Source organism: Sprattus sprattus (genome assembly GCF_963457725.1).
Source record: "Sprattus sprattus genome assembly, chromosome: 8".
Lineage (NCBI taxonomy): Eukaryota > Metazoa > Chordata > Actinopteri > Clupeiformes > Clupeidae > Sprattus > Sprattus sprattus.
The window spans coordinates 18,879,186-18,907,064 of record NC_137927.1 but is presented as its reverse complement, the minus strand read 5'-3'; the positions used below and the strand labels follow the sequence as shown (position 1 = coordinate 18,907,064).

General features: G+C 50.5%; 1 protein-coding gene across 1 annotated transcript in view; it reads left to right on the top strand.

Annotated features, from left to right (window-relative positions):
• The window catches only part of zfhx3b (zinc finger homeobox 3b), a 159,982-nt gene that overhangs the window by 40,220 nt on the left and 91,883 nt on the right, over positions 1-27,879 (top strand). Inside the window, exons 2-3 of the mRNA XM_080843776.1 lie at positions 19,917-23,091; positions 27,120-27,610. Coding sequence (XP_080699902.1) covers positions 19,953-23,091; positions 27,120-27,610 — 3,630 coding nt within the window. The 5' untranslated portion in view covers positions 19,917-19,952. The remainder of the gene's footprint in view (positions 1-19,916; positions 23,092-27,119; positions 27,611-27,879) is intronic.

Here is a 27,879-nt window from a genome sequence, read left to right as displayed (position 1 = left end):
CTGAGGTCTCTATTGTATCCAGCCAGCCAGAGCTGTTAGAAACCCTATACCTGCCTTTAAGCAAGGAGGGAGGCCAGCCAAGAATTAACTGCTGCCTCATCCTGGCAGCCGCTGAGGATGCTGTCTGCCTCCATTCATGGGGAGAACGAGCAAGGGTGGGAGGGAGGGCAACGAAAGAGAATGGAATAAAAGAGGAGGAGGAGGAGGAGGAGGAGGAGGAGGAGGAAAGTAACCAGTGCTTCCACTATGGATCAGCTCTTTTTTTTTGGCATGAGGAATGTGTCCTGTTTTGGGCATATGGGGCAGGAAGAAAGACACTGTAATAACTACAACAGATAAAACCCCCAAGCTCTGCATTTCCTCTTAGCAGAGGATGGATGGTGTTGGGTGACAGTGTCGGATGTCTGGGCCTTTCAGAGGCCAGACCGTGCAAAATGACATTTTAAAGGCAGCGTGCCCTCCTAAGCACCAGTGTGCCAGGAAAGAACAGGCCCCTGGTGCATGGCACAGCGCCAGCGACGGAGTACAGCAGATAGGCATCGGTTGTAGCGTTAGGAAACAAGAACTGTGGATGGGCTGATCTAAAAGGAGGGGGGGGGGGGGGGGGGCGAGGAGCAAGATTGTGACAGTGCTGGCAGGCACTGGCAGCTGCAATGACTTTGTCTCCCCGCATTACGCTAATGAAGGAAAGATTCAGCCATCCATAACGCAGTGACACACACACACACACACACACACACACACACACACACACACGACAGCAGCTCTGTCGTGTTTTACTGCACTCTGTCCGGGAGGGACCAGGGGTTTGATTTCACCCCCTCTGGCCTTCCCTAACCTCGCCCTCACCCCCCCCCACCCCACAGCAGAGAAAGCGATACGGAGCACACCTTAGCTGGGCTGGGGCGCAGGCTCCAAGGAGAGGCCAGAGAGCAGGTGCTGACCCCCTGTGGCTCGGGAGTATATTATTGACCAGGGTCCAGCAACCCCAAATTGATTGCCTTATTGAATTGCCATGAACCTCAGTGGCTGGAGACCTCTGGGTGACCCTGCCAGGCGGAGCGGCACACTGACCCTCACCTTAGCGGAAGACTTATGTGGCTTTGACCCCATCCCAGATGAAAGGGTTGGGTGGAGGGGGGGGGTTAGCGCTGACCTGATGGACCGCGGAGCACAGGCCAACGGATAATGTACCTCTCCCCCAGACACCTCACGCTGCTCTGCTCGTAATTTAGAGTCCGTGGAGGCAGAGAGGGCATCCCGGGGCCACGGGAGCGTCGTTGCATTCTGGTAACTCCGTGGCCTGGCCTGAAGACCTCTCGGATGACCCGGCGTTGTTCATCATGTCCACGGCGGGGAGGGAGGAAGGAGAAATGCTAATTCATCTTCTCCAAAATTACACCAAAATGTAGGCAAAATCAATACGGTCCCTGATCCTCACTTGAGTACCGCGGCGTGGCACTGGGGTCTGCTGAGAAATGGATTTATAATACTGGATGGTGGCATATAATGTGTCTCACAAGACATGTGGGTTGAGAGTAGGATGGGGTGGGGTGGGATGGGGCGGGACGGGGGCGTGATCATAGTCACCACTGTCTCAGCCTCTCTGTGGAGGGACAGGGCGGGGTGTACGCAGGGTGGAGGAAGAGTGGCAGGGTGGTTGTTGCTCTGTAGTGTGGGGCTTTTCCAGCAGCGCAGCTTTGCTCTTTGCTTGTTAGTGAACTCCGCCACCCCTTACCCAGCTGCTTGACAGACTGACTGATAGGGCTTTAGGATTTCCTGTGTTCTGTTCCCACCCTCTCTCTCTCTCTCTCACTCCCTCTCTCTCAGATGTCACTTATGTGTGTCTGATCAAGCAAGAGAAAACGTAAACACACACAGCAGAGAGAGGCAGCTCTTGCTTCATATATCTTTTCTCTCTCCATCTCTCCCCATTACCTGTCACAGTTTGTTTTTATTTTTTCCTCTCTTAAGTGGAAGCTTCCCAAGGCTTCGGAAAGAGAAAGAGATGCTTAAAATGTTTGAATAAGGAAGGCTCAGTTGAACGATCTGAGCCAGAGGAGATCTAAGCTGCTTCACCTGCCAACAGTCACTTTGGCTCTGGCTTACCACAATCCTCCTCTTCCATGCAGATTTGCTTTCCATCACTTTTTACCTGCTCCAGTTGTTGTTGTTGTTGTTGATGATGTTGATGATGTTGATGACGAAGATGATAATGATGTCTTACTCTCCTAGTGAAGTAGAGAGGGGGGGTGGAGTGTGAGTTGGGGGTTTAGATGCATCTGCTGTTTGAAGTAGAAGCTCTAGTCATCTTTCAAGCAGGATTTTGAAGGCCACGGCTTCTAGCTCAGAGCAGGGATCTCCTCGAGTCACATGGGGGACCCGGACTCTCTCTCTCTCTCTCTCTCTTTGTAACAGGGCGTGTTTGTTGACCCGATGCTTCCCCGCGGGACCGCTGGCACTGTTCCGCCGCGCACTCACCATCATCTGTCTTTTCCCCTCATCACTGCTAAGTTGCCATTGACGACCTGTCATTTGCAATGCTTTGCACGCACTAGCAGGCCATTGTCTTATGCTCTGAGGTTTAGCAGCTGGCTGCGCTGTGGTTTTGAGTTGTGTAGGGTTTGGTGTGGTGGTTGCTGGGTAACCTGCGGCGGTGTTGGGGGGGGGGGGGGGGTGGGTTGATTGGGGGCAGGTAAGGGGTGGCAGGTGACAGCGGCGCTCTACACATACCTTCCCTGCCCGGGAATGCACAGACACGCCCCTGCCTACGCCACTGCAGCCCCACACACTAATTACCAATAATGACACGCTTCAGGCCAGGACAAGCAGGTGTTATTAACACCCTCAGAGGACTATGTGTGCCCTTTTTGTCTTGCTTCCTCTCTTTCTTTTGACTCATTCTCTCCCTCCCTCCCTCTCTCTCCCTCCCTCTCTCTCTCTCTCTCTCTCTCTCTCTCCCTCTCTCTCCCTCTCTCTCTCTCTCCATCTCTCTCGTGTGCATGCTGTTGCCACCCCTGTCTCATCCGTGCCTACTTCCTCCTCCTGTCATTTTCCATTTCTTGATGAAAACTTCCTTTGGTCTTCATGTAAATTCTGAGAACTCATTAGGCTGTGTTTCAGAGCAGGAGCGCTCTTACCTGAAGCAATAGTCCCCTCCCCCCCCCCCCGCGTCCCCCCCCCCCCCCCCCCCCCCCCCCCCCCCCCCCCCCCCCACCTCTGAATTCCACAAACCTGTCTTAGGAGTCCATCGTGCCCTAGATACCTTTTTTCGGTGTGTGTGTGTGTCTCTGAGGAGCTTTACTCTGACATTAACTTGCTCGACATGGCCGTTGGGCTTGCTGTAGGGCTCGGTGCGTCGGTGGCAGCGGAGGAGGAGGTTTGTCTGAGCTTGACCCGGGGCCAGCCGCAAGGCCAAACCGCTACCCCACCCCCAACACGTGCACCTGGCATCATGGAGTCCACTCCAATTAGAGCCTCCCAATTACAGGTCCTGAGCCAATTAGTCAGCCTCTCATCTTACAAAGCCCTTCCTCCACCCACCCCCCAACTACAGTGCATCTGTTGGGGGTCGACAAGACGATGGTGGTGGTGGCAGGGAACCAACCTCATTGGTTCTATGTGTGTGTGTGTGTGTGTGTGTGTGTGTGTGTGTGTGTGTGTGTGTGTGTGTGTGTGTGTGTGTGTGGAGGTGGTGTTGATGGTTGATGGTGTTTAGTGTGACACTATCACTCTTGCATCCACGCCGCCAATGCAAATGTGGTGTTGAGTCTAAGTTGTTCCCATTTCCCGGAAGACAGGGCCATTTGCATGGCAGATACAGTGGGGGATTATGGATTATGCCCTGTCCTGTCCTGTCCTGTCCCGTCCTGTCCTATCCTGTCCTGTCCTGTCCTGTCCTGTCCTGTCCTGTCCTGTCCTGTCCTGTCCTGTCCTGTCCCTGTCCTCTCCTGTCTGTCCTGTCCTGTCCTGTCCTGTCCTCTCCTGTGCTGTCCTGTCCTCTCCCTGTCCTCTCCTGTCCTCTCCTGTGCTGTCCTGTCCTCTCCTGTCCTCTCCTGTGCTGTCTATTGAGCCCAGCGTCACAGCAACCCTGGAGTAGGCCTTTCCCGCTTCTCAGAAGTGCACCAGTTGTTTGCATGGATTTTGTTTCGACAGCTCGACCCCTAGGCTGTGATTTGTCAATTTCAGCCTTTTACCTAATATTTGGGTGACAAAGTCAAGCTGAACATTCACAGAAATAACAGTTAGGTAACTTGCAGGGAACTGCTGATCTGTGTTTGTTTGCATGCATGTGTTCATGCTGGTGTGTGTGTGTGTGTGTGTGTGTGTGTGGTTGTGTACTGTATAAACACACACACACATACTCTTGGCAGCCATGTGGCCTCTTTCCCATGTCCTCTTGGCATACGGAGTGTCTCTCACACATGCCCGCGCCCTGTCAGCCCCCCCCCCACCCCCCACCCCCTTCACAATGGAAACTCTCTGTGCCACGGCGGGATTTCATTCACAGTGTGGCACTATATCTGGCTGCCCTCCCCCTGGCACTGCCACACAAACCGCACACAAATAGGCACACACACACACACGCACGCACACACAGGGACATTACTCTCACCCACTCTTGTGTACGCTAGCAGTTTTCTGCTTCTTTTCTGTCTTTGTCACAGACTAGTACCTAGACACAAACACACATACACACGCCTGCACACACACACACACACACACACACGCACATGCACACACACAAGCACTCTTGTACACACAAGTTCACCCACAGGGACTCTCTCTTAGACATGTGCACATACGCGCACACAGTCACACACATACACACATACACACACACACACACACACACACACACACACACACACACACACACAAACACATTCTTGTGCAAACACAGACATTCTCTGTCTCATCTACACACACTCACACAGACACACACACAGACAAACATACACACCCTCCAGAGCAGGGGCCTGCAGCTGGGTGTAGCACATTCGCCCGTCTCATGGAGGGATTGAGCGAGGCGCTCCGGAGGCCTGAGGTTAGGATTCCGAGTGCTTTGGTTGGGGATCTTTCCGCCTGCCTGTTTCCTTTAGTATTCCGATAGCACTCTCCCCAGAGCAAGGCCTTGTTTATCTTATTCGCTGGCATGCTCTCGCAATGTCAAAACAATGACATCATTAATTAAACGTGTATTAAACGCTCAGTTTCAGGCTCTGCTTGGCAGTGCTGATCACATTGCTTCTAAGCGAGGCAGAATGCCTCTAGATCCCGCTGTGAATTTCTGTGAACGGTGGGAAAACACTTTTTTTTTAGTGTGTTTGTGTGTGTGTTGGGGGGGAGGTGGGGTGTGTGTCTCTGTGTCTGTGTGTGTTGCTTGGCCTGTTTCTATGCTTGCGTGTAGAATATACTCGACTTGTTCCTTTTCCACGAGTGACCACTGTGGTGATATCTAGTCTTCATCTAGGGGCCTTATCAGTGTGGCTGTTTGGTGCTACCTGGCCTCTGTAGCCCCCATCCCTGGTATGTGGCAATAACAGCTGTGTGTGTGTGTGTGAGTGCGCATGCGTGTGTGTGTGTTTGTGCTCGAAAGATAAGCCAGCGGTGCAGAAACCCTAGTTTATTCACTGGGGCCAAACAATATAGGAGAGCTTCAGCCAAAATCTGTCAGAACTCACCACCCTCTCTTACACAATATGGCTTGTGTAAGTGTGTGTGTGTGTGTGTGTGTGTGTGTGTGTGTGTGTGTGTGTGTGTGTGAGTGTGTGTGTGTACTGTATCCTCAGGTCACACACACTCCTATCTATCTGCCCCATCAGGTTTAACGGCTATGCGAACATCAAGGTCTGTGTGTGTATCTCTGTGTCTATGTGTGTGTAAGTGCTTGAATACATCTTGTTTTTCCTCCCAGCTGTGTCAGATGATAGACAGGAGTTTATTGCTGCCATTTCCTGTAGTGAATAGGGCCAGTCATGACTGTAAGATGCGCCTCCTGTGAGCGCCCTGCGTGCTGGCACTCCATGCCATACCATGCCAAACAAAACTCTGTTGGCAAACGTCTGATGTGTCAGTGCTCGATACATTTGGATGTTGGCACAATATTCCTCTACTTGTCTACAATGTACATTCCCTAGCCCGTACTCTGGCCAGGCCCTGGGAGAGTCTCTGGGATGATGCGGGAGGTGTTTGAGTGTGTGTGTGTGTGTGTGTGTGTGTGTGTATGCGTGGGTGTGTGTGTGTCTGAGAGAGAGATAGAGAGAGAGAAAACGAGTGTAGTCTCCACTCCTAATCCTCCTGGCCTCTCCCTGCGCTCCGGCTCCCAGGCAGATGCATCTTTCATTGGTTTGGGGCCCCTGATCCTGCAGATAATTACCCAGCAATGTAAATTACAGCAGAGAAGCCGAGAGCTTTGGCCCCCACCGGCCCTCGCCGCTCCCTAAACGCCCCCCCACCACCCCCACTCCCCGTGCTGCCCTGCCCTGCCACCCTGCCACCCTCCCCTCCATCTCCTGCTAAACAGAACAAGCAACATGAAAACGTGTGCCTGTGTCTGTGGCAGCCAGTGGATAAATCTCCAGTGGATAAATCTTTTTGGCACTCTCTTCTTTTTTTCCCCCTTTCTCTCTGTCCCTCTTTTCGTCTCCTTCATCCCCTCTCTCACTCTTTCATGTGTTCTGTGTCACTCTTTCATACTCTATCTCACTCTCTCTCTCTTTGGTTCCAGGCTCTTGCACCCTGCCACTGTGAAATTAGGAGTGAAAGATCTGCAGTTAATGTTTAACAGAGAGAGCCAGGGGTGGAAGGGTGGGCTTGGGAAGCTGACGCTGACACAGAGAGAAAGAGCTAGAGCTAGAGAGAGAGAGAGAGAGAGAGAGAGAGAGGGAGGGAGGGAGGGAGGAAGAGAGAGAGAGAGAATGAAAGAGAAGATGTGTCTCTGTCCTCTGTGGAATGTGCCGGTACTCTTCCAGGCTGTGGCCTTTAGACCCCGGGTGCTCACGTGACTGGGATTCCTCAGCGTTGTGCAGGGGCAGCAACAGCCAGAGAGAGAGAGAGAGAGAGAGAGAGAGAGGGAGAGAGAGAGAGAGAGAGGGAGAGAGAGAGAGAAGGAGAGAGGGAGAGAGAGAGAGCGGAGTGGAGAGCAGGGGCTGCCTCTCTAAACAAGCAGCTCTGTCTGTCTGTCTGTCTGTCCATCCGTCCGTCTCCAATCAAGCGCCCCTGCCTCACTTTGAGCTTCAGACTCACACACTCACACGTCTCACTCCCCATAGACACACACACACACACACCGGTCCACTGATGAAAAGAGGATGAGATGGAGAGACAGCCATGAGTGATGAGTCTCAGCTGAGAAAGGGATGAGCCAAAATGGAGGCAGACTCGAGCTGTTTAGTCTCCTTTCTCTCTTCCTGCACGACAGCCCCCATGGAGGATGCTCAGTCTTTCTCTCCTCAACAACCCTCCCCATCTCTCTCTCTCTCTCTTTCACTCTCTCTCTCTCTCTCTCTCTCTCTCCCTCTCTCACTCTCCCTCTCTCTCGGCTCTCCTCCATGGCGCCCCAGCTGGGAGCCAGATGTGGGAGGCACGTCGTTGCTTGGCACTGAGCGCCGGCGTCGGCAGATGAGAGCGAGGCGGCCCGTAACCCTGCCTGGGCCAGGGGTTCTGGGGGTTCGGGGGGTCTGGGTATCTGGGTCTGCTCGGCGGCGGTTCAACGAGATGTTGCGGTCGGCGCGATCTGAACTCTGACAGCCCGTGTCATGCTTAATGCCTCACTTCCCAAATCCAGCTCAGTGGGCCTGATTTATATCTAACAGGTGCGGGGGCTGCCGAGAGCCGGCGGAGCAGGGAGCAGGGAGCAGGGAGCAGGGCCCAGCTTCGGGAACAGAAGGAGAGGGAGATGGAGGGAGGGGAGGGAGTGGGGGTGGTGGAGTGTGTTTTAGAGGAAGAAAGAAAGAGAGATAGAGGTTGTGAGAAAGGGTGGAAGTAAAAATGAAGTCAGAGATGGATGGAGAAAGAAGAGGAGTGTGTGAGAGATAGAGAAAGAGAGTGACAGAGGAAGACAAATAGGCAGTGATGGATGGAGGGAGGGAAAGATAGAGGAGAGAGGTGGAGGGAGAGAGGGAATGGCTTGCTAGCTGCCTCCTGTAAGCTGGGGAGCGGGCGAGAGGAACAAGGACGTCAGTGTGTGCCGAGCGCAGGCTGTACTTTCTCAAAGCGGGCTACCCAGCCCAGCGACCTGTCATCCTCGACGCCCAAACTGCTGAACAGGAAGAGAAACTCACAAACAATCGCCATGCTTCTTACATCAGGCCATTCTTCTTAGTCTCTCCCTGTACGTCTCTCTCTCTCTCACACCACACCTCTCGTGCATGCTTCCGTGCATAAAGCATGGCTTTATTGATTGTGTAACAGTATTGCCAGAGGTGGACATACAATTCAACAAAATGTATAACATACACATATTTGACTTGGAGCAGTGTAAGTAATAAAAACATATCCATATCCATATAATAATAATAATAATAATAATAATAATAATAAAAATAACAACAATAATATTAAGGCTTTAATCACTTTTTTTTCTAGTGTCACTCTCTCTCTCTGGTTCTCTGAACACATTTCCAGCTAATGTCTCTGCTCAGTAGTGTACAGTATCAGCATGTTCTACAGGCCTTATTGTATGGGAGCACTTATGTGCCAGGAGCTTTCATTCTGCTCTGGTAGCGGTATGGTGTTGGTCACACTCCCCAATACCCCCACTGTACTCCTTAGACATCAACAGTGTCTCTCTCTCTCTCTCTCTCTCTCGCTCACACACACACACACACACACACTTTCTCCCTTTTCTCTCCCATGAGAGTCCTGGTAGACAGAGGCTATCCCTCTCTCCTTGTCTCTTCATATCACCCTCACAGAGAGAAGTCTTCACTCGTTCTACTTGAAGGATGGATTTTGCCTGTTTCCGCTCACCTTGAGTGTACAGTGGAGTTGAGTGCTAGTGCTAGTGCGCTAGCGAGTCTTTTAGTCTCGGTAACGACACTCCTGTTAGAAATCAATTATTTTCGCCCTCCTCCCTTGATGCTGTTTTTGAGTTTAGCTTTTTTTTTCCTTTTATTTTTCTTTCAGCCTTGTTTTTTTCTCTCCGTCTCTCCCTCTGCACGATGCGTCGCGACTCGCTCTGAGCGTTCGGCGCAAAGACGGAGATGTGGTTTGATGTCGGCGCACGCGCTGGCGCTCCCTCCACAGCCAGGCAGAGCGGGCGTCTTTCAGCGGTGCCCTCCGGGCCACCTTGTTACACACTTTACAACTTGTTTTCTCTTTGTGTTGTTCTTTCCTTTTCCTCTGTTGACAGTTCCTCATTGCGGCGCGGTGCTCTGAAGGAATGCACATCAGCCTACCCCACCCCACCCCACCCCCACCCCCCTTCACCATCCCACAACCCTTCGCTTCCAGCTTAAATTTGCCTTGGCAATTCTCCCTAGCAAACGGCAGGGCCAGTTTTTAGCTTTAAAAAAAAGGAGGGGGAAAAAACCGAGGAGTGCGATTTTATATGATTTATGTATCTCTATGTAAACCACCGTGGGGAAACCCACAGGAGTGGTGGATGGCACCATCTGGGGACCGTGTGTGTGTGTGTGTGTGTGTGTGTGTGTGTGTGTGTGTGTGTGTATGTGTGTGTGTAGGTGTGTGTGTAGGTGTGTGTATCTGTGTAGATGTGTGTGTGTGTAGGTGTGTGTGTGTAGGTGTGTGTGTGTGTGTAGGTGTGTGTGTGTGTGTGTGTGTGTGTGCACCCTCCCAGTGAGGTTGCGGTCGAGTGTGTGTCAGCTGAACATGGCTTGTTTTTGTGAGCCAACGCGAGGCCTGCCCGTGCTTGCCCTTTTGTGAACTTCCATTGTGCGTGTGTTCATCACAGAAGTGGAATCTTGAGGGGGGTGTGGGGGATTTGGGGGGCGGGCACTTTTAGGTCCCATCTCCTAAATGCATCGCTGGGGAGGACGAAGGGAGCGGATATGACCAGTAACGCCATCACAGCTGTCAGCTCCACAGTTGGTTATTTGGATCCTCCCCTCAAAAAGGCGAGCGAGGATGATGATGATGAAGATGGTGCGACTCGCACACTTATTCCTGCTCCAGGCAAACACTGGATCTATTCCACTACAAAACTAAAAAATAGACAAAACAATCTGAGCCTGCTTAGTAGCATAGCCCTCCATAAAAATAGCCTGTCAGTAAGTGTGAGCACGGGGACCTAATTGGAGATGTACTCCACTGTTGTACGGGAATAGCATACACATTAAGAGCTAGTGGCATCAGCAGGAATCCCTGTAATTCTTGCTGCTACTTTCACTTACTTTTGTGGTACATTGTCTAAAAAGAGTTGCTCTGATAGGACGAGGTGGAAAAATAAGCGATAACAAAAGGCAGTTATGTTTAGTGTGTCCCTCTTTGCTTCCTGTAGACGTCTCTATGTTCAGCACACAACTGCCACTCATTGGATTTACTTCTTTTCTTTTTATACACACAAGACACATTACTCCTTTTACTTTATTAACGCTCTATAATTCCTTTAAGGAGGTGGGGTAGGGGGGTGAAGCAGCAGAAAGCTGCTCTCTCTCCCTTGAGGTTTATTGTCTGAAGCGAGTGCAGGCCGTTCCCAGGATAAGAGCTTCAGCTAAGCAGAGAGGAATTCGGCCAGGGCCCATAAAAGAAGTATTTGTGTACCCGAAAGATTTTTGCTTTTTCTGTCCAAATCTTTGTCATTAATGACTTTAGCAAATGTGTAGTGGAGGAGTGAGTGGAGAGCCCAAGCAGGGTCTTCAAAGGAACCCTCTAATTATTTATCCAGGATATCCCGCTCTAGAATTAGAGGCTGGGTCACCCATTGGCTTTCGGCTTCTTTTTTCCTCTTCCTCCTTCGTGCTGCAAAAGAAATCTTTTCCGCAAAATGGTTTCATTGGGATGCCATCTAACCCACTACATTCGCTCTCTGTCTCTCTCTTTCTCTGAGTGACTATTCATGTGTGAACACTAATGTGTGCGTATCTATGTATCTATCTAACGTTTGTGTAAATATGTGTGTATATGCACATATGACACATTTGTAAGTGTCTGTGTGTCTGTGTGTCTGCCTCTATATGTAGATATGGAGGCAGGCGGCAGCATCAGCAGCAGCAGCAGCAGCAGTAGTAGTAGTAGTACTGGCAGTCTCATTCTCCACACATTACATCAGAGCGTTGTGCAGGTCTCACTTCTCCCCCATGGCAGCTGTCGCCCTCCCCGCTCAGGTTTCCCCTGTGCTCACACTGTGCTTGCATGCCATCCAGAGGGGATCTTATCACCCTCTCCACTTTAAACGCTTCACAAAGCAGCAGGGCACACTGGCTGTGCCCACTGTAGGCATTACCACCCCCCCCCCCATGCCCCCGCTGCCCCCGGCCTCTTACTGGGAATGAGACAGTCAAGCTTCTGCTCAGTCTACACAAGCTTTGTTTAAAAATATTGGAGGGATGGTGTCACCCTTTTGTGTGTGTGTGTGTGTGTGTGTGTGTGTGTGTGTGTGTGTGTGTTTCTGTTCAGTCATGACATTGAATGATGTAGTGACTGAGATTCCCTGAAGCCCCACCCAGTAGCCAGCCCCCTCCTGTCCAACAAGTCCCCACACGGTGCCCTTCTTGTGTTTACGTGTGTGTGTGTGTGTGTGTGTGTGTGTGTGTGTGTGTGTGTGTGTGTGTGTGTGTCTGTGTGTCCACACGCACATGTGTATGAGTTCATGTCTCCGGGGACCAGAGAGAATAGGAGTCTGCCTCTTTAAAGAATGCTCTTCTCCGCGCATGTGGCTAATTCCAGGTGCCGGCGGGGGCGAGCGATCTTGTTTTACCAGGTGCAAGACGGGTCATTACTGAGGTATTTGTTTTCCAGATTACTTAAAAAAGGCCCAGGATTAAAGGCAGGTTTACCGGCCGCGGCCGCCCCAACACTGTCAGCCCCTGATCCCTGTGTGTGAGGCCCGAGACCCAGGGCCACGGCCGCCAGCTCCCGGCTCCCTGCTCCCTGCTCAACACCACGTCAGCAATCTGTCACGGCACCACTCCGTGCTCCCCACACACACACACACACACACACACACTGCCCCCACCCCAGCCCTGCTTCTGTCAACACATGGCTCCAGTGACTAGATTGGATTCACACTAGCCGCTAACGCTAGGCGTGTTGGTTGCAGGCGAGAAACGGAGAAGTAATGATCTTCCTAGTTGCTGGGCATGTAAAGTCAATAGCTTGTTTATTTTTTTGGGAGGAGGTGGAGGGGGGGTTAGTGTGTTTTTTGGTGAGGATGCAGGGGTCAGGTTTACCCACTGTCACTATCTGTGAAGCAGTCTCACTCTGGAACGTTTACATAGAAGCCCGGCGATTATGATAATAAACAGTTTTATCATCGGGCTACTAATCAATAATGTGGCTTCTTAAGGTTTAATATTTCAATGGTATTGATCATCTTAACAACCGTGTTTGCGGTCGGCTTGCCTTAACTGCAGGCACTGCTGGAAAGAGAGGTGGATGGGTGGCAGGGGGAGTGAGTTTATTAGAGAGGAAAGGAATTAGTGAGAGAGTGTGTGTGTGTGTGTGTGTGTGTGTGTGTGTGTGTGTGTGTGTGTGTGTGTGTGTGTGTGCTCTGGTGCACGTATTCTTGTGTGCATGTGTGCATATATTTTTGTGTGACCAATATTTCCACTTACACATACACACACACACACACAAACACAACCAACCCACTCTTTATCTCACACATCGATGTAGCTATTCCTCTGTACACAGTCGCAGGTTAATGGATCATCTGCTTGACTCAAATGAACATCCCCTTTCTCCTGGTACGACCCGCCTCACCCCTGTCCCAGTCTCATCCTGTTGTTTGGCGCAGACGCAGTGACCGAAATGGCAGCTGCATTTGAAAAAAACCCATAGTTAGCAGATTTCACTTCCATCTTCTCCTGAGAGCGAAAGAGAGAGAGAGAGCGAGAGAGAGAAAGCGAGAGAGCGATAGAGAGAGGGAGAGAGCTGTTTCCCTGCGCTATATATAGAGGCAATTTGATAATTAATGAAAATGAAAGCCCTTGGGCCTGTGTCGGCTTCCACTGACACCTGCACTTCCACTGACCTTTCCAGTGAGAGCGAGGCCTGGCCGTCTGTGGTGGCGTGAGCAAGACACTGGGAAACCTGAGGTGGGAAGATGACAGTGCCTTAAGTTCTTCCTTGGAGTGGTTTGATTGATAAGCGCCAGAGGAACAGGCTGATGAGAAGAGAGCAGAGTTCCTCGACAGCGCTTCTTGCATGTGGCGTGATTGGTGAGCGCCCCCAGAGCTGTCCATCACCACGGTTAAAATCTATTCCACTCGCAGCAAAATAGGAAATAATAATAAAAATGCCCCACCTGAGTGTCTGTGAGACTGCTCTTTTTGCTGCAGGTAGATAGCATAGGCAGGGCATCTATACAGACACACAGATAAACACCCATAAATGTGCACACACTTGCTTTAGACACACACACACACACACACACACACACACACACACACATGCACTTGTAGCGAGGCACACTCTCTCTGGCACACACCATCCCTGCTGTGTTCTGGCGCATGCTGAGCGCACTCTGTGCCTGGGGGTGAATGTACTTTTTTTCTGTAGCGGTACAAGCAGGATCGCCCATCTTTGATTATACATCAATACCTTTATCCCAGGGATAATTTATGCATTTACTGAACACAAAGCTTCATCTAAACGAACCACTGGGGACGGTGCAGAGGAATCATACCGTATGAGCTTCCAGTTGGGCCTAATGAAAAAAGAAAGAGAAAAGATTGCTTGCGGCGGCCATAACTAGAACTTTTCTTTTTATAAAAGAAAAACACTTGTTTTCTTTATTTCATTATAACCTCATTCTGTGCAGAAAGAGTTGTATTCGTTGAAAGATTTTGAACACCAAGGTCACATTGGCAGGGGAAAAAAGACTGGTTCTTAGTGTGTGAGATGTTAAAAGGAAAAGTGGCTTTGGGCAAATGGAATTGCTTAACAAAAACAACAGTAAGGAGTGAATGTCTAACAGTATGCATTTTTAATCTGAATGTATTAAGAGTGGTTTGTGTGCCTCTGTGTGCATATGTGTGTGTGTGTGTGTGTGTGTGTGTTTTTCCTCCTCTCTCTCCCCACTGCGGTGTGGTTTGACTGAGCTGATGTGGGGCATTACTCATTTGTACTCCCAGTCTGCCACGCACGCGGCCCCCCCATGCTGGCTGCTAATTGGCAGGAGACTTGGCGCTTCCTGCTGCGTGCTCGCCGCTTCCACCCTGCCTCGCCACCCCGCCAGCACGCCGCCGCCTTTTTGCCAGCTTTCCCCCCAGAACCAAGTAATTAACCCACAGATAATTAACTACTTCTAATTACACCCGGGCGCAGTCTGCATCGCACTCTCCAAAAGTGAGGAGACACTCTGACGACTCTGCACAAGAAAAATCCCCCCTTTGGCTTCCCTTCAATCCAGCCGGAATTCTGATTGGCCACATTACATTCATCACTTTGTTATTCAGTTGTATGTGTGTGGGAAGAAGGGAGGGCTGTTTCATGCTGTTACTAGTTTGAGAGAAAATACATCGTCTTTTGTTTTCCAGCATTGATTAGATGTACAGATCCTCTGATATTGCCCAAGGAGCAACAATAGTGATCAAGATTCTATCTCAGATCCAAGAGGAGGGAGAGAAGGGGGTGGGGGGCAGCGCTATTGATACCTCAAATCAATTAGCCTGTGTTTTCCAAGGTAGCAAAAAAAAGCTTTAGATGCCGCCTTAGATATGTGATCACCTCGGAGTAGCTACATGTTATGACTACTAAACAGTTCATAGAGTTCATGTATAACCTTAAACAAAAAGATTTCTTGTGAGAAATATGTACTCCAACAACAGGAAATCTCTGAGGTCTGACAGAAACCTGGGGGATTGTGGGAATTGTAGTGAAGTGCTTGCCTCATCATAAGAGGCCTGTAGAGAGCTAGAGGTGCAGTGGCAGTGAGGTGACAGCAGCTACATGTCTTGGATGGCTGTGCTATCTCTTCCCTAATGTACTCCTGGCCTTGCTACACTGATTCCCCTCCAAAACACACACACACACACACACACACACACACACACACACACCAGCACCAGCCTTCCCACTCTCCCTTCTCCCCAGCCTCGGTCTCGTCACTGCCGCTTCTATTTCTGTGCGGCAGACTGATAGCTGGAGCTGAAGATCATTGATTTTACGGGAAGCCGTGTTTACAGCCCGAGTGCCATCGACCTGAGGTGACTCTCTGCCTCCTGAAGTCAGAACGGCAGTGGAGAACGTCCCTGTGTCTGCATTAAACACTTAAGAGAGGTGGAGGGCCAGAAAGTGGCCCAAGAATCGCAGGGAAGCCGAGGGCAAAGAGAACAGGAGTTTTAACATATCCACAGTCTATTACGAAGCCAACTTCAAGAGCCGATTCATTCTCTCTCTCTCTCTCTCCCCCTATCTCTCTCTCTCTCCCTCTCTCCCTCTCTCTCTGTCTCTCCTCCCCATGAGAAGTAGTGACATGACTGTGCCTTCGTGCTGAATTATGAAGGCGTTATCAACATCAACTGGCATCACAAAAGCCCTGGTATCATTTATTATTCACCACTGAGACCTTCCCTTTTATTTTTATAATTTTTAATTTCTTCTTTTTTATATATACCTTTCATGTGCGAGCGAAAGGTATCTAAGGGTCAGCGATCATTAGACTCCATCATCATTTTCTGGCCATTCAGCGGTGGCACATGATAGGCCGGGCCAGAGACAGCGGGTGGTCCTGTAGGGAGATGTGAGGAGGGGTTACAGTGAAGCTGGATGAGCCACGCTCATTACATCAATGTGAAGGCCCGAAACACATGACACGTTAGCATCAGAGAACCAGGGATTAGTGCAACCAGAGGGCCTTGTCAGGCATTAAACCGGACTTAAGGTAAAGGAAAAAAGGCGTCTCCATACATACATATTTGTGTGTGTGTGTGTGTGTGTGTGTGTGTGTGTGATTAATTGGGCCAAGCTGTGGAGGTGAAGCCTCCTCGCTCAGCCCGAGGAGTACAATGCTCGCTCCATCAATGAACACGTCCCCTGTGCAACATCAAAGGCCCTCCCTGCTTTATCAATAGGAACCCTTCCTTCCCACATCTTCCTGTAACTTGCTTAGCATTTACGCCATTGATTTTTCAATAAGCGCCCTAACCCTGCGGTGGCCGGGGTGTGTGATGGCTGGCTCTCCCTCCCCCCTTAGTGCTGAGGAGCAGCAGGCAGTTCAGCCTCAGACCATTGGGAGGCGGTGCTGAGATCCCCCATTGTTTTTACCCTCACCACCCCAACCTCCAAGATGGCCAGTAGAGAAGGGTTCCCCTTCCGGAAAGCCCCCCCCACTCGTCTCACCCCCCTGCTAAAATACAGGAGGTTTTTTGCGGGGGTAAGGGGGTCAGGGCCACACCCTGTGGGAGTTCTCAGTTGGGGCCGGGCGAGAATTAATTCCCCAGGAGACGCTGGGGGAGCCTGGGGCCTCGGGAGGCCAGGGCTCCAGGCAGGTGATTGTGCATGCTTATAATCAGATGGGTCCTTAGCCTTTAATTCCCCTCTCGCTCGGCCGGTAAATCCCACCTAATGAAAGGGCCCATAAATAAAAACTTATCTCATTTTCCATCCCTTCCAAATGACAACCAGACCCACTCGCTCTGACAGGGTTCATTAGGAAACGGCCTCTTTTTTTTTAATAGGCAGAACCTTATCTGCTTTTGTTGAGGATGAGGGCAATGGAAGAAGGAACGAGCCTGTATTCTATTTAGCTAATGTATTTGAAGACAGTAGTAGGGTGCATTTTGTGTGCCTGAAGAAGATTATAAAAGTGTGTCAGTAGCTTGTCATGAGCCCTGTGAAGGTACAGCCTCCGTGAAACCTTCCTGAAAATAGAGGGATGGAAAAAGATTTGCAGCTGTCCTGGTTTCACATTCATAAATGTATTCCTCGCAATTTTTTGGGACAATGCTGTGTGCAGGATCAGACGAGGTCTTAGAGTTCATTTCTGTCTTTCTCAGAACCATCTCTTGTGATTCTTAGTTTGACTCGTCTAGAGCAGGACCTCCTCCAAAATGTTTGTTATTCTTCGTCCCAGCATTCCTGGGCTCCCTGCGCCACCTCACATCCAGCGAAGCGATGGTATGAAGCGTGGAGAATGGCACGTTCAGCTCCACCAGTCAAGAGGGGCAGTGATTTGCAAAGTTGCCCTCCCCTCACGAGCTAAAGGACATGTCCTGGTACCGCCATTCCCCGTGATTCATCCTCTCCATTTGTGACTGTTTAATACAGCGACACAATCTGCAGGCACGTAATGCCACCCTCCACCACCATGCCACCCTCCACCACCATGCCCCCCCCCCCCCCCCCCCCCCAGCTCCCCCCAACCCCTGGGTCCAGTCTGACCTGGTCCACGTCTCTGTGTGTCTTGCCGCTGTCGTGAGTGCCTCAGAGAGATTAAAGCTTTTTCCTGCTTTAAACAGGTGTCACTTTGCAGGAAGGCAGACCATCAACCGACAAACAGTATTATATCAGCCCCCCCCATCTGCGACTCTGAGACTCCAGACAATCCTATTGCACATCAGTGGCCACAGCACATTATTAAATTAGTCCATTGAGATCTTAAAGGGCAATCCTGTTTTCTGTAAGCAGCGGACACAGCCAGCTCCTCCGTGACAATGTTGGAGGCCGTCCTGATTGCTTAACTGCGTGTTTAGCAAAACATTTATTATGGCAGGTGCATAAACAATTGAACCGTATGGACATGGCGGCGGGGAGTTAAAGACTGAGCAACATAGATTGGTTTAATGCAGACTTAGGGATTTCAAGCTGAGCAGAGAGAGGCAGTGGATTCTGGAGGTGGAACAGATTGAGCTGATTAGAGCTCAGGGCTACGCTCGTGTTTACTCTTCACTTTTTATTCTTCAAACCGCACCTCTGTCTACTGTTCCACTCTCAAGGCTCTTTTTTGTGTACAGTCAAAACAAAGCAGGGCCACTGATACAAAATGGCTGTCACCTGCTCTGTATGTGGAGGGGGGAAGCCATAAAATATATTCCAAGCGTTTTATTGTGGACAACTTTTATAGACAATCGCATATAACAGACCATTTCAATAATTGTACTCTTCCATTATAATTAAAGCTAGACATTTAATATGTTTAATGGATTTATTGTTAAGAGTCATGTAGAGAGGAAATACTCTCTCTCTTTCTCTTGCTTCCATGGAAAAGGAAAAAAAATGGGTAAAAATTGCAAACTGCAAAAGATGTAAATGTATGTAAATATGTAGAAAAAGGGGGAGAAATAACGGCATTGTTTGAATGCAGCCATGGTCGCAGAGGTTGACGGGGACGAGGGCGAGCCATGGGGGTGGGGAGGTAAATTTCCATCAGACATTCATGAAGAGGGAGACAGATATTATCAATCTCCCCAGCCAAGCCCTCTACCATTAATATGTTGCAGGGCTGGAGTGGTAAGGGGCGTGGGGGTGGGGGTGGGGGTGGGGGTGTGGGAGGGGGAGGAAGGAGGTAGAGACACTGTGTCTGATGGCCACTGAAATTTGCATCCCTAAGTAAATAAGTAAATACATCAAGTTGGAGGCAGAGAATGTGCTAATCAGGCAAGACACGGCGGTTAGCACGCTGCCGGGAAACTTTGCTCATGTAATATTCAGCATAGCAAGGTGAAAGGGCAAGCCAGAGTTATTGGTTTCAGCCCAGTCACCCCCTTTAATCAATGCTGCCTGCATCCCTTTAATAAAATTATTAGCTCAGCAGTATCTCCCGCTATCATTTTATCTCCTCGCTGCTCTAAATTGTGGCCTGTGCCGGGTCTCTCTGGTGCTCCGAGCACCGCCGGCCCCCTGAAAAGACCGGCTCCCATTTATTATTTCAGAGATGGAGCGCTGCTGGTGTGTTTGAAACAAGGCTGAGCGTGGAGGTTATTGGATGCCAGATCTAAACACAGCTGTATTTCAGTCCCAGCCCAGCTGGTGTATTTTGGGTTGCAGATTTATGGCCTTTTTTCCCCCTCCTCTCAATTCCTCCCCTGTTCCAACCCCATTTCTCGGCTTTTATGTTTTGTATATACACAGGCACACAAATAATTACCAGAGAAATGTGTTCCATCAATGCGAGGGTATTGGACAAGGTCATTTGCCCAGCTGTATGCAGTGTGAGCTCTTGAATCCGTGTTGTTTGAGAGTGCTCTTACCATTCGAATGCAGACACAACCAGTCCTCTCATGTAGTCTGACTATACATGTATCATCTCCTGCTCAGTAGCTTCTCTGGGCATCTAATTATCTCGCTGTGAATCTTTTTCACCCATTATGTCTCTTCTTGGTGTCCCTGACTGAAAATTAATTAAAAGAGGATATATATGATTTGGAATGTGTAAGATGGGCTGTGTTGTTTGGAAGGTGAAGATGAAAGATGGTAAATTGCTGATGTGACAGGAAGGGGCATCTTAGATGGCTTATTAGTGCTAGTCTGAGGTTTTGTGTTTAAGTACCTAATCTAACCTAATGAGCACTCTGTCATTTCCTGCACTAGATCTCATGCTTTTGTCTCCCATCCAGTGTGCTTTGCATCAAATGTGCTCTCCCGCTCGGTACTCATAGTTCAATCACTGAAATGCTTTTAATCTCTCTTCGTACATGATGAAATAGCGACAAGACTAATGTGAAAGCTCACACAGCCTCTTTTACTTTGCATGCTGGAAATGTCATATCTTCAGTGTGCTTTGTCCTCAGGTTGCTAACCCTTTGCTAACCTTGTTTCTCATTTCTGTTTCTTTCTCTGTTGCGTTGTAGGCCTGGATGCGATGAACGCCTCATGTAGGCATCAGCATGGAAAGCTGTGAGTCTCCCGTGGTTTCTGGGACAGACGATGGGCTCGGTTCCTCCACCACCTCCCAACAGCAGCAGCAGCAGCAGCAGCAACAACAACAACACCCCACTCAACCCTGGAACGATCTCTCTAGCTCACAGGTCCCTCCCAGCAGCCAGCCCCCTTCCCTGGAGCCCCTGTCTCTCTCTGCCCCCTACCCCTCCCAGCTCCAAACCCCCAGCACGCCTAGAGAAGGTGTGAGAGAGCAGCAGCAGACACTGACCACAGCCCAGGCCCCCAACGACAGCTCTGTGTCGGGCCAGCTGCACACCCGTAGAGAGAGGCTCGAGGAGGAAGAGCAGGAGGGAGGTAGCTGCGAAGAGGACGAGGATTTGGAAGACTTAGACGAAATGGAGATTGACAGCTGTTTCCCAAGCCTGCAGGCCTTCCCTGGTATGCAGATCGCGCCCGGCGGAGGTGGCATGCCCACCCTCATGCGCCAGCAGCCCACCCGGGGAAGGGGCACAGCAGAGAGCGGGAGCGAGGAAGGAGAGGAGGAGGAGGAGGAGGAGGAGAGCAGCGATGTGGAGAACCTGGCAGGAGAGATTGTCTACCAGCCCGACGGCTCAGCCTACATCGTGGAGAGTCTTAGCCAGCTGATCCAAAGTGATGGGGGCATGCCACCCGGCTTGCTTCCCACAAACTCTCTCTCCAGCTCGGGGAAGTCGGGCGAACCTGCCGGTACCTCGTCCGCAGTGTACCCCCAGATCATCAACACGTTCCACATAGCCTCATCGTTTGGAAAGTGGTTCGGCTCAGACCAAGGTTACCCCAATACCTCAACCCTGGCAGGCCTCAGTCCTGTCCTGCACAGTTTCCGCGTCTTTGATGTGCGGCACAAAAGCAACAAGGATTACCTAAACAGCGACGGGTCTGCCAAGAAGTCCTGCGTATCCAAAGATGTACCAAACAACGTGGATTTCTCCAAATTCGACGGGCTGGCCCTCTACGGCAAAGGGAAGCCCATCCTTATGTGTTTCCTGTGCAAGCTGTCCTTCGGCTATGCGCGCTCCTTTGCCACCCATGCCGTCCACGACCATCGCATGACCCTATGCGAGGATGAGCACCGGCTCCTGGGCGACAACCAGGCCTCAGCCATCATCCAGGGCATTGGCAAAGACAAAGAGCCCCTCATCAGCTTCCTGGAACCAAAAAACAAGAGCTCGCCTCCACCGCCCACCCTGATGCCCGTAAACTCTGGCCAGAGCTTCTACGGCACATTCAGTGGTCTTCACCTGGAGACAGGCAGCGGCGGCTGCAGCAGTGGTGGGAGTGAGGCCCACCACAGCAAAGACTCTGAGTCGAGTCTCCAGCAGCAAGCCCTTCTCGGTATGGGGGTGCTCTCCAACCCCAAAACTCCCTCCCTTACCTCGACCCCAGGCCCTGCCAAAGACTCCAGCACCCTGCCTAAGCTGCAGGGTGGGAGAACAGAGGGGCCTGGTGGGAAAGAGGGGACTCACAGAGGGGAGGATAGGGAAGAGGAGAGCCGCGAAGGCAAGGCACACCTCCCGGGCGAGGAGGTGGGCTCAGAAGAGGATGAACTGTTATTAGAAGAAGAGGAGGACGAGGTGGAGGATGGAAGCACTTCAAGGGCCATCGTTGGTGGTGGTAGCAGCGGCGGCGGTGGCAGCAGTGGCGGACACGTGGGGGAACCGGCTGTCTCAAACCAAAGCATTTCCAAATCTCCTTTATTAATGCCTAGTAGCGCTCTCCAGCCTCCCACTTGCCCATCTGCGGCCAGCCCCACGCTCAACAGCAAAGCTGCGACTTCCTCTTCCTCAGGCAGGGTGTCCGAGGATGGGTCAGCTGCAGAAAATGGGGGGAGAGTCTCAGAGCTCCCTCTGAGCTTTAACTGCCAGGGGTCATCTGTTCCCGTGGCGATGGCGGCCACCGCCGGCAGAGGGAGCGAGGACGACGGAGCCGCATGCTCCTCCACGGGCAACTCCTCACCTCTGGCCTCCAGCGCTGCAGCTGACGAAAGTGCCAATCGAGATAGTGCCACAGCTCCAGAACCAAATGAATGCCCCGCCGAAGGGGAGGAAGACAGCGGCAACCTCCTGCACCACCACCACCTGCACCACCATCACCACCACCTGCACTCCTCGCCCCACGCCCATGGACACATGCATCTGCACCAAGGCAACCCCTGTGATTTGCTGGGGGTTGGTGAGTGCTCGCAGAACCACGGCGCCGGCGGCAACGGAGGAAGCGGGGTGGAGTGCCCCAAGTGCGACACGGTCCTGGGCTCCTCGCGCTCCTTGGGAGGCCACATGACCATGATGCACTCTCGCAACTCGTGCAAGACGCTCAAGTGTCCCAAGTGCAACTGGCACTACAAGTACCAGCAGACGCTGGAGGCCCACATGAAGGAGAAGCACCCAGACTCGGGTGGCACATGTTCGTACTGCAGCAGTGGCCAGAGCCACCCGCGACTGGCCCGCGGCGAGAGCTACACCTGCGGCTACAAGCCCTTCCGCTGCGAGGTGTGCAACTACTCCACCACCACCAAGGGCAACCTGAGCATCCACATGCAGTCGGACAAGCACCTCAACAACATGCAGTCGCTGCAGAACGGAGGCACCATTACTTCGGCCAACGAGCAGGTGTGTGGTTACGCCAGTGGAGGGGTGGTGGCAGTACCGTCGGCCCCACAAGTCAGCACGCACCACCCTGGGCAACACCACCCCGGGTCCCACCACCCCGTGCCCCACCACCACCACCCAGCCCAGTCCTCCACCCACATGGCAGGGCCCTGCAGCACGCCGTCGCCCACCAAGCCCAAGAGCAAGCCCACGTGGCGCTGCGAGGTGTGCGACTATGAGACCAACGTGGCGCGTAACCTGCGCATCCACATGACCAGCGAGAAGCACATGCACAACATGATGCTCCTCCAGCAGAACGTCACCCAGATGCAGCACGGTCGCCTGGGCCTGGGTGCCATGGCCTCACCCTCCGAGGCCGAGCTCTACAAGTACTACCTGGCCCAGAACATGAGCCTGCCCCCGGGCCTCAGTATGGACCCTACCGGGGCTGACGCCCAGTTCTTGCTCGGAGGCTTTCACCTGGACCCCAACATGGCTGCCCTGGCTCCAGCGCTAGGTCAGTAGAGTGAACGCAGGTTTCCAACCGCTGCCATTTGGCTCCACGCTCTGCATGTGGGTTATCAAAGAAAAAGTTATGTTGCAGTTCACTGCAAGTTCACGTGGGTGGGATAGCTTATACTGCTGCCAGTTGTTTATTTTTAAACATAAACCACAGTGTTAGAGCTAGTCAAAGTACACTGATGGATGGGCCTAGATTGGGGGGAAAAAAACACTTTTTTCTAAAACTGTGCTTTTATTACATGGTACATTCACTTAATGAATTGAATTGGTAATAGCCTATACAAAAAAAGTGTAAAAGATTGAGAAGTGAGGATGCTCGTCTGTGACTTTCTCATCCACAAAAGAAAGAAAGCAAGGAAAAGAGAATATAGTCATGTATAGCATAGAGAATATAGTCAGGCCATTGCATGACCTTCTTTCCTTCCCATCTACTCTACCCTCCTGTCTTTTGATGTTTGCACATAGACTTGAGATATGTGAGGATGTGAAGTGCTAGAGGACAAAGAGAGGCACAAAGAAAAACTCAGAAATGGGCATTAGTGTTTTAACCAACTGACTTGAGTTACAGCCTGGATCTTGTTCCCCACATCGCTTTTCACACACTCTCCACACATTTTAGCCTGAATGCAGGAGCCCCCTTTTTTTAAAGGCATCTGTGTTTTTTTTTAATTCTGGTCTGTTTTTCTTTCACTACCCAAATCGATCTTCAGTACAGACAAAAAGAAGAAGAAAGAGAAAAAGAGTGTAGCGTTCCTGAGAGGCTGTCATGTCATCCTAACTCAGCTCGGCAGAAAGCACACTTCAGAACACAAAGCTGGCCTAGTCAGAGCTGTTGTATAAGTCTGTGTGCAGGTTGACTCTTTTTAAAAGAAAGCTGTTAAATAGGAGAACATACATTAGATTGATGAGAGGAGGGCTTTACTGCATTCAAGTGTGCATGGAGTGGATACTATTTCTCTGCCTGCCCTTGACTCCCACACACCAAGTGCTCTCTCTCTCTCTCTCTCTCTCTCTGTCTCTGTCTTTCTCTCTTTCTCTCTCTCTCTCTCTCTCTCTCTCTCTCTCTATTTCTCTCTCTCTCTCTTACACACACAAACAAGCACACAAATGCTTAGATCCATGAACAGATCCACTCACAGTCACATTCCTCTGTAACACTCCCGCTAGTTTAGTTTACGCGTCCACTGTGTCACTCTATCTGGGTCAGCCAGGCTGGGGAAATTCCCCCCTCTCTGATAACTTCGTCCCCCCCCCCCCATGCTCACAAAAGAGTGTGAGTGTGTGAGCGAGCAGCAAGCAGGCCCTGTGTGAGGGGAGTGATCCGCACGGCCCTGTCCTCCAGGCTCCCAAACGCACATCACAGTTTTCATTTCATTATCCACAAACTTCAGTTGCTATCCGCGACCAGAGTTCCCTCCTTTTTTCCTTTTTCTCTCTCTCTCGTTCTGTCTCTTCCCTCCAAACTTTGTAATTGCGGCTATAAATTTGATCTTGTTCAAAAAAGAGGGTGGAAAAAGCCAAGCAAGGGTAATTCAGCCGCGTGGCTGACGGTTTGGCGTGCCAGCTACAACCCCACAGTTTGCACAGGCTTGTCTCTGACTGTCGCCAGTTCAAAGAAGGGAACAAGAATTGATTGCCGTGACTAATTATAGTGCTTGCAAAGCAAAGCACTATATTGATATTCCTAGGCTTTTTATATATTCTTTCTACCAATTTTTGGCAAATAATTCAGCTTGAACCACTTTGTTCAAACTTTGTCACGTAGGTTTTGTAAATGACAATTAGGCGGTGTAATTTTCATTTTGGTTACACTTTATACTTTTTTAAATATATTTAAGAAAAACGAGGAAAACATTCCCATTGAAATTAATGGTGGAATATGTTGTAAACAGTCTATCTCTATGTCTGTCTATTTGTCTCTCTATGTTTGTCTTTATCACCTTCCCAATCTCAACTGCACTCACATGGTTTTTCTGTGCCTCTTTCTCTCTCTCTCTCTCCCTCTCTCTCTCTCTCTCTCTCTAACTCACTCTCTCTCTCTCTCACTTTCTAATATTTGTTTTAAATTCAGGAAATGCTAATTTAGTTAATCTAGTTTTTTATCCTGTTCTTGCCATTTGGTTCATTTTTTTGCGAGGGGATGTTATATAAGCATGCCAAAGGAAGACAATGACAGGGCATTAGTTTGAGCTTGCAAATGGCTGTGGTGCCACACATACACACACCCCCCCACACACACAAACACTCATATTTACTTGCTGACACACACACAGGAAAGCTCTGTCAAACTGGGAGAGGTGGTCAATTCTGACCATACATGATCTAACTGTTGTTTTTTTTATCCTCACTGAAACAGAGATAGAGCAGAGTCAAGTTTTATCCTATTCTGATGTGCCATTTCAGGCAATACTTAGAAAGCTTCACAGACCTTTAAAGGAAGCAAGTCTTGCATAATTTAATTAAATATTGAATTTCAGCATGCCTCTTCTGCTAGAAACAGAGAGTTTTTCTGCAAACTGTCCATTTGCCTCAGCATTGAGTAAGACAAAAAACTTTCTGCAGTAGATTGTATTTATTATACAGGCCATTTGTGCTTGAGGCATGTTAACAGTATAGAAACACAGAAACATCCTCCTCACAAAACCATATAGATTAAGGATGAGAAGGCCAACAGCTGTGCTAGTCAATAAGTCTACAGAGAGCGAGAGCGTGAGAGCCTCATATAGGAGACGGAGACAGAAAATGAGTGGAGAGAGATGATAGATAAGGAAAAGGGGAGAGCAAGAGAGAGAGAGGGGGGGGGGGGGGGGGGAGAAAGAGAGGGAGGGGGGGGGTGTTGGAGGTAGATCTGTGACTGATTTCAGGGGGCTTCTAAGAGGTCTCCCTCTCCCCGCTATAAAGACTCAGGTAATGGAGAAAAGTCCGAGTGCAGGCTGCATACTGCAGCAATAAATAAGAGGGAGCTGCTGGAATTAATTTAGTGTAAAGCCAGGCAGGGTCAGCTGGTGCGCACAGTCTGGGCAGTGATAGATTAAAGATCAGTGAGCAAAGGCAAAAACTCCCAAGCTTCTCCTGCAGCTTTTTTCTTTTCTTTTTTTCCCCCACTTCTGTTCTTCTCCTCCCTTTCCCCACTCTGATGGTGTACACACCACCCTGTCCTGTCGTAGGATCTGTTTAAGTTTGTGCTCCTGCAGCTTTTCTTTTGTCATCTCCATCCACCCCTCTTGAAGGCGTGCACGTCACAGAGCAGGATTAATCCAGCGTGGGGTTGGGGTGGGGCGAGAGGGACTATATCGATTTAAGCAATGATGTTGAGTGAAAGCGGCACAGGAATCCAAACACGGAGGTGGAGCTCTTTTTTTTGTGAGAGTGTTATAATTCTGTGAACGAGGGTGCTGGATTTGATTTACAGTAATGTGTGCTCGGGAACTCTTTAGTTCTCCTGTAATGATAGAATAACTTTCTTTCTCTGCGGAGCTCACGGCCTCTGGAGTTGATTTAGTGCTGGGCTGTGAAAGTGCGGCAGTCCAAACAGTGCGTACGTGTAAATCCATACCCCTGGCCCGACGAAGCTCTTGTCCCCGCAAAAGTGTCCAGGCTCTCCCTGTACTCTCCACTGGAAAAGGGGGGAAGGATAATCTTGATTTAATAAAATTAGGAACATAAATACACACATGCACATTATACACGGAGGGGTGTTGGTACTGGAAAGCAAATCCACTTTGACTGCGCAGACAAACACAGCTCTTTGTTAAAAGGTTAACCATACACCTCTGAGCGTTCCCTGAGCGTTTTCAGACTTCAGACTGGAGCCCTGCGAGACTAAGCTCTCTACCAAGAACCTTTGGCCATCCAAAAACATCAAATAACATGAGGCATACAGTATTAATAACACATCTTGCCCTGGCAGGGAGAACTGAAACATTACATTACATGTAGATTGGAAACAAAAGGACAAAAACTAATCTGTGTGTGTATGTGTGTGCATGTCTGTGTGTGTGTGTATGACTGCTGCCTCCCTAGTAGGTGGAGACCTCCCCATGGACATGCGCCTGGGCAGCGGTCAGCTGGTGTCTGAGGAGCTGATGACGCTGGGCGAGAGCCTGTCCACCGACCCGTCGCTCAAGCTCTTCCAGTGCGCCGTGTGCAACCGCTTCACCACCGACAACCTGGACGTGCTGGGCCTGCACATGGGCGCCGAACGCAGCCTGCCCGAGGAGGAGTGGCGCGCCGTGCTGGGCGACTCGCACCAGTGCAAGCTCTGCCACTACACCACGCAGCTCAAGGCCAACTTCCAGCTGCACTGCAAGACGGACAAGCACGTGCAGAAGTACCAGCTGGTGGCCCACATCAAGGAGGGCGGCAAGGGCAACGAGTGGCGCCTTAAGTGCGTGGCCATCGGCAACCCCGTGCACCTCAAGTGCAACGCCTGCGACTACTACACCAACAGCCTGGAGAAGCTGCGCATGCACACCGTCAACACGCGTCATGAGGCTAGCCTGAAACTCTACAAGGTAAGTCGTCTCCAGAACCAACATGTGCGCTGCTTGTCATACAGTCTCACTCTCCCTTCACTGTGGTTCCATACAGTCCTTCCAACCCTCTTTCAGTTCTTCCCTCTCTTCTATATATTCTATAAGCCCCTCCATTTCCCCATCCTGCACCTCTCCCTCATTCCTCCACCCTCTACCTCTCTCACACATTAAGTCTTCCTTTTCTTCTTACTCAGAAGTACACACTTGGAAGTACACACTTGGAAGTACACACTTGAACGAAATAGACC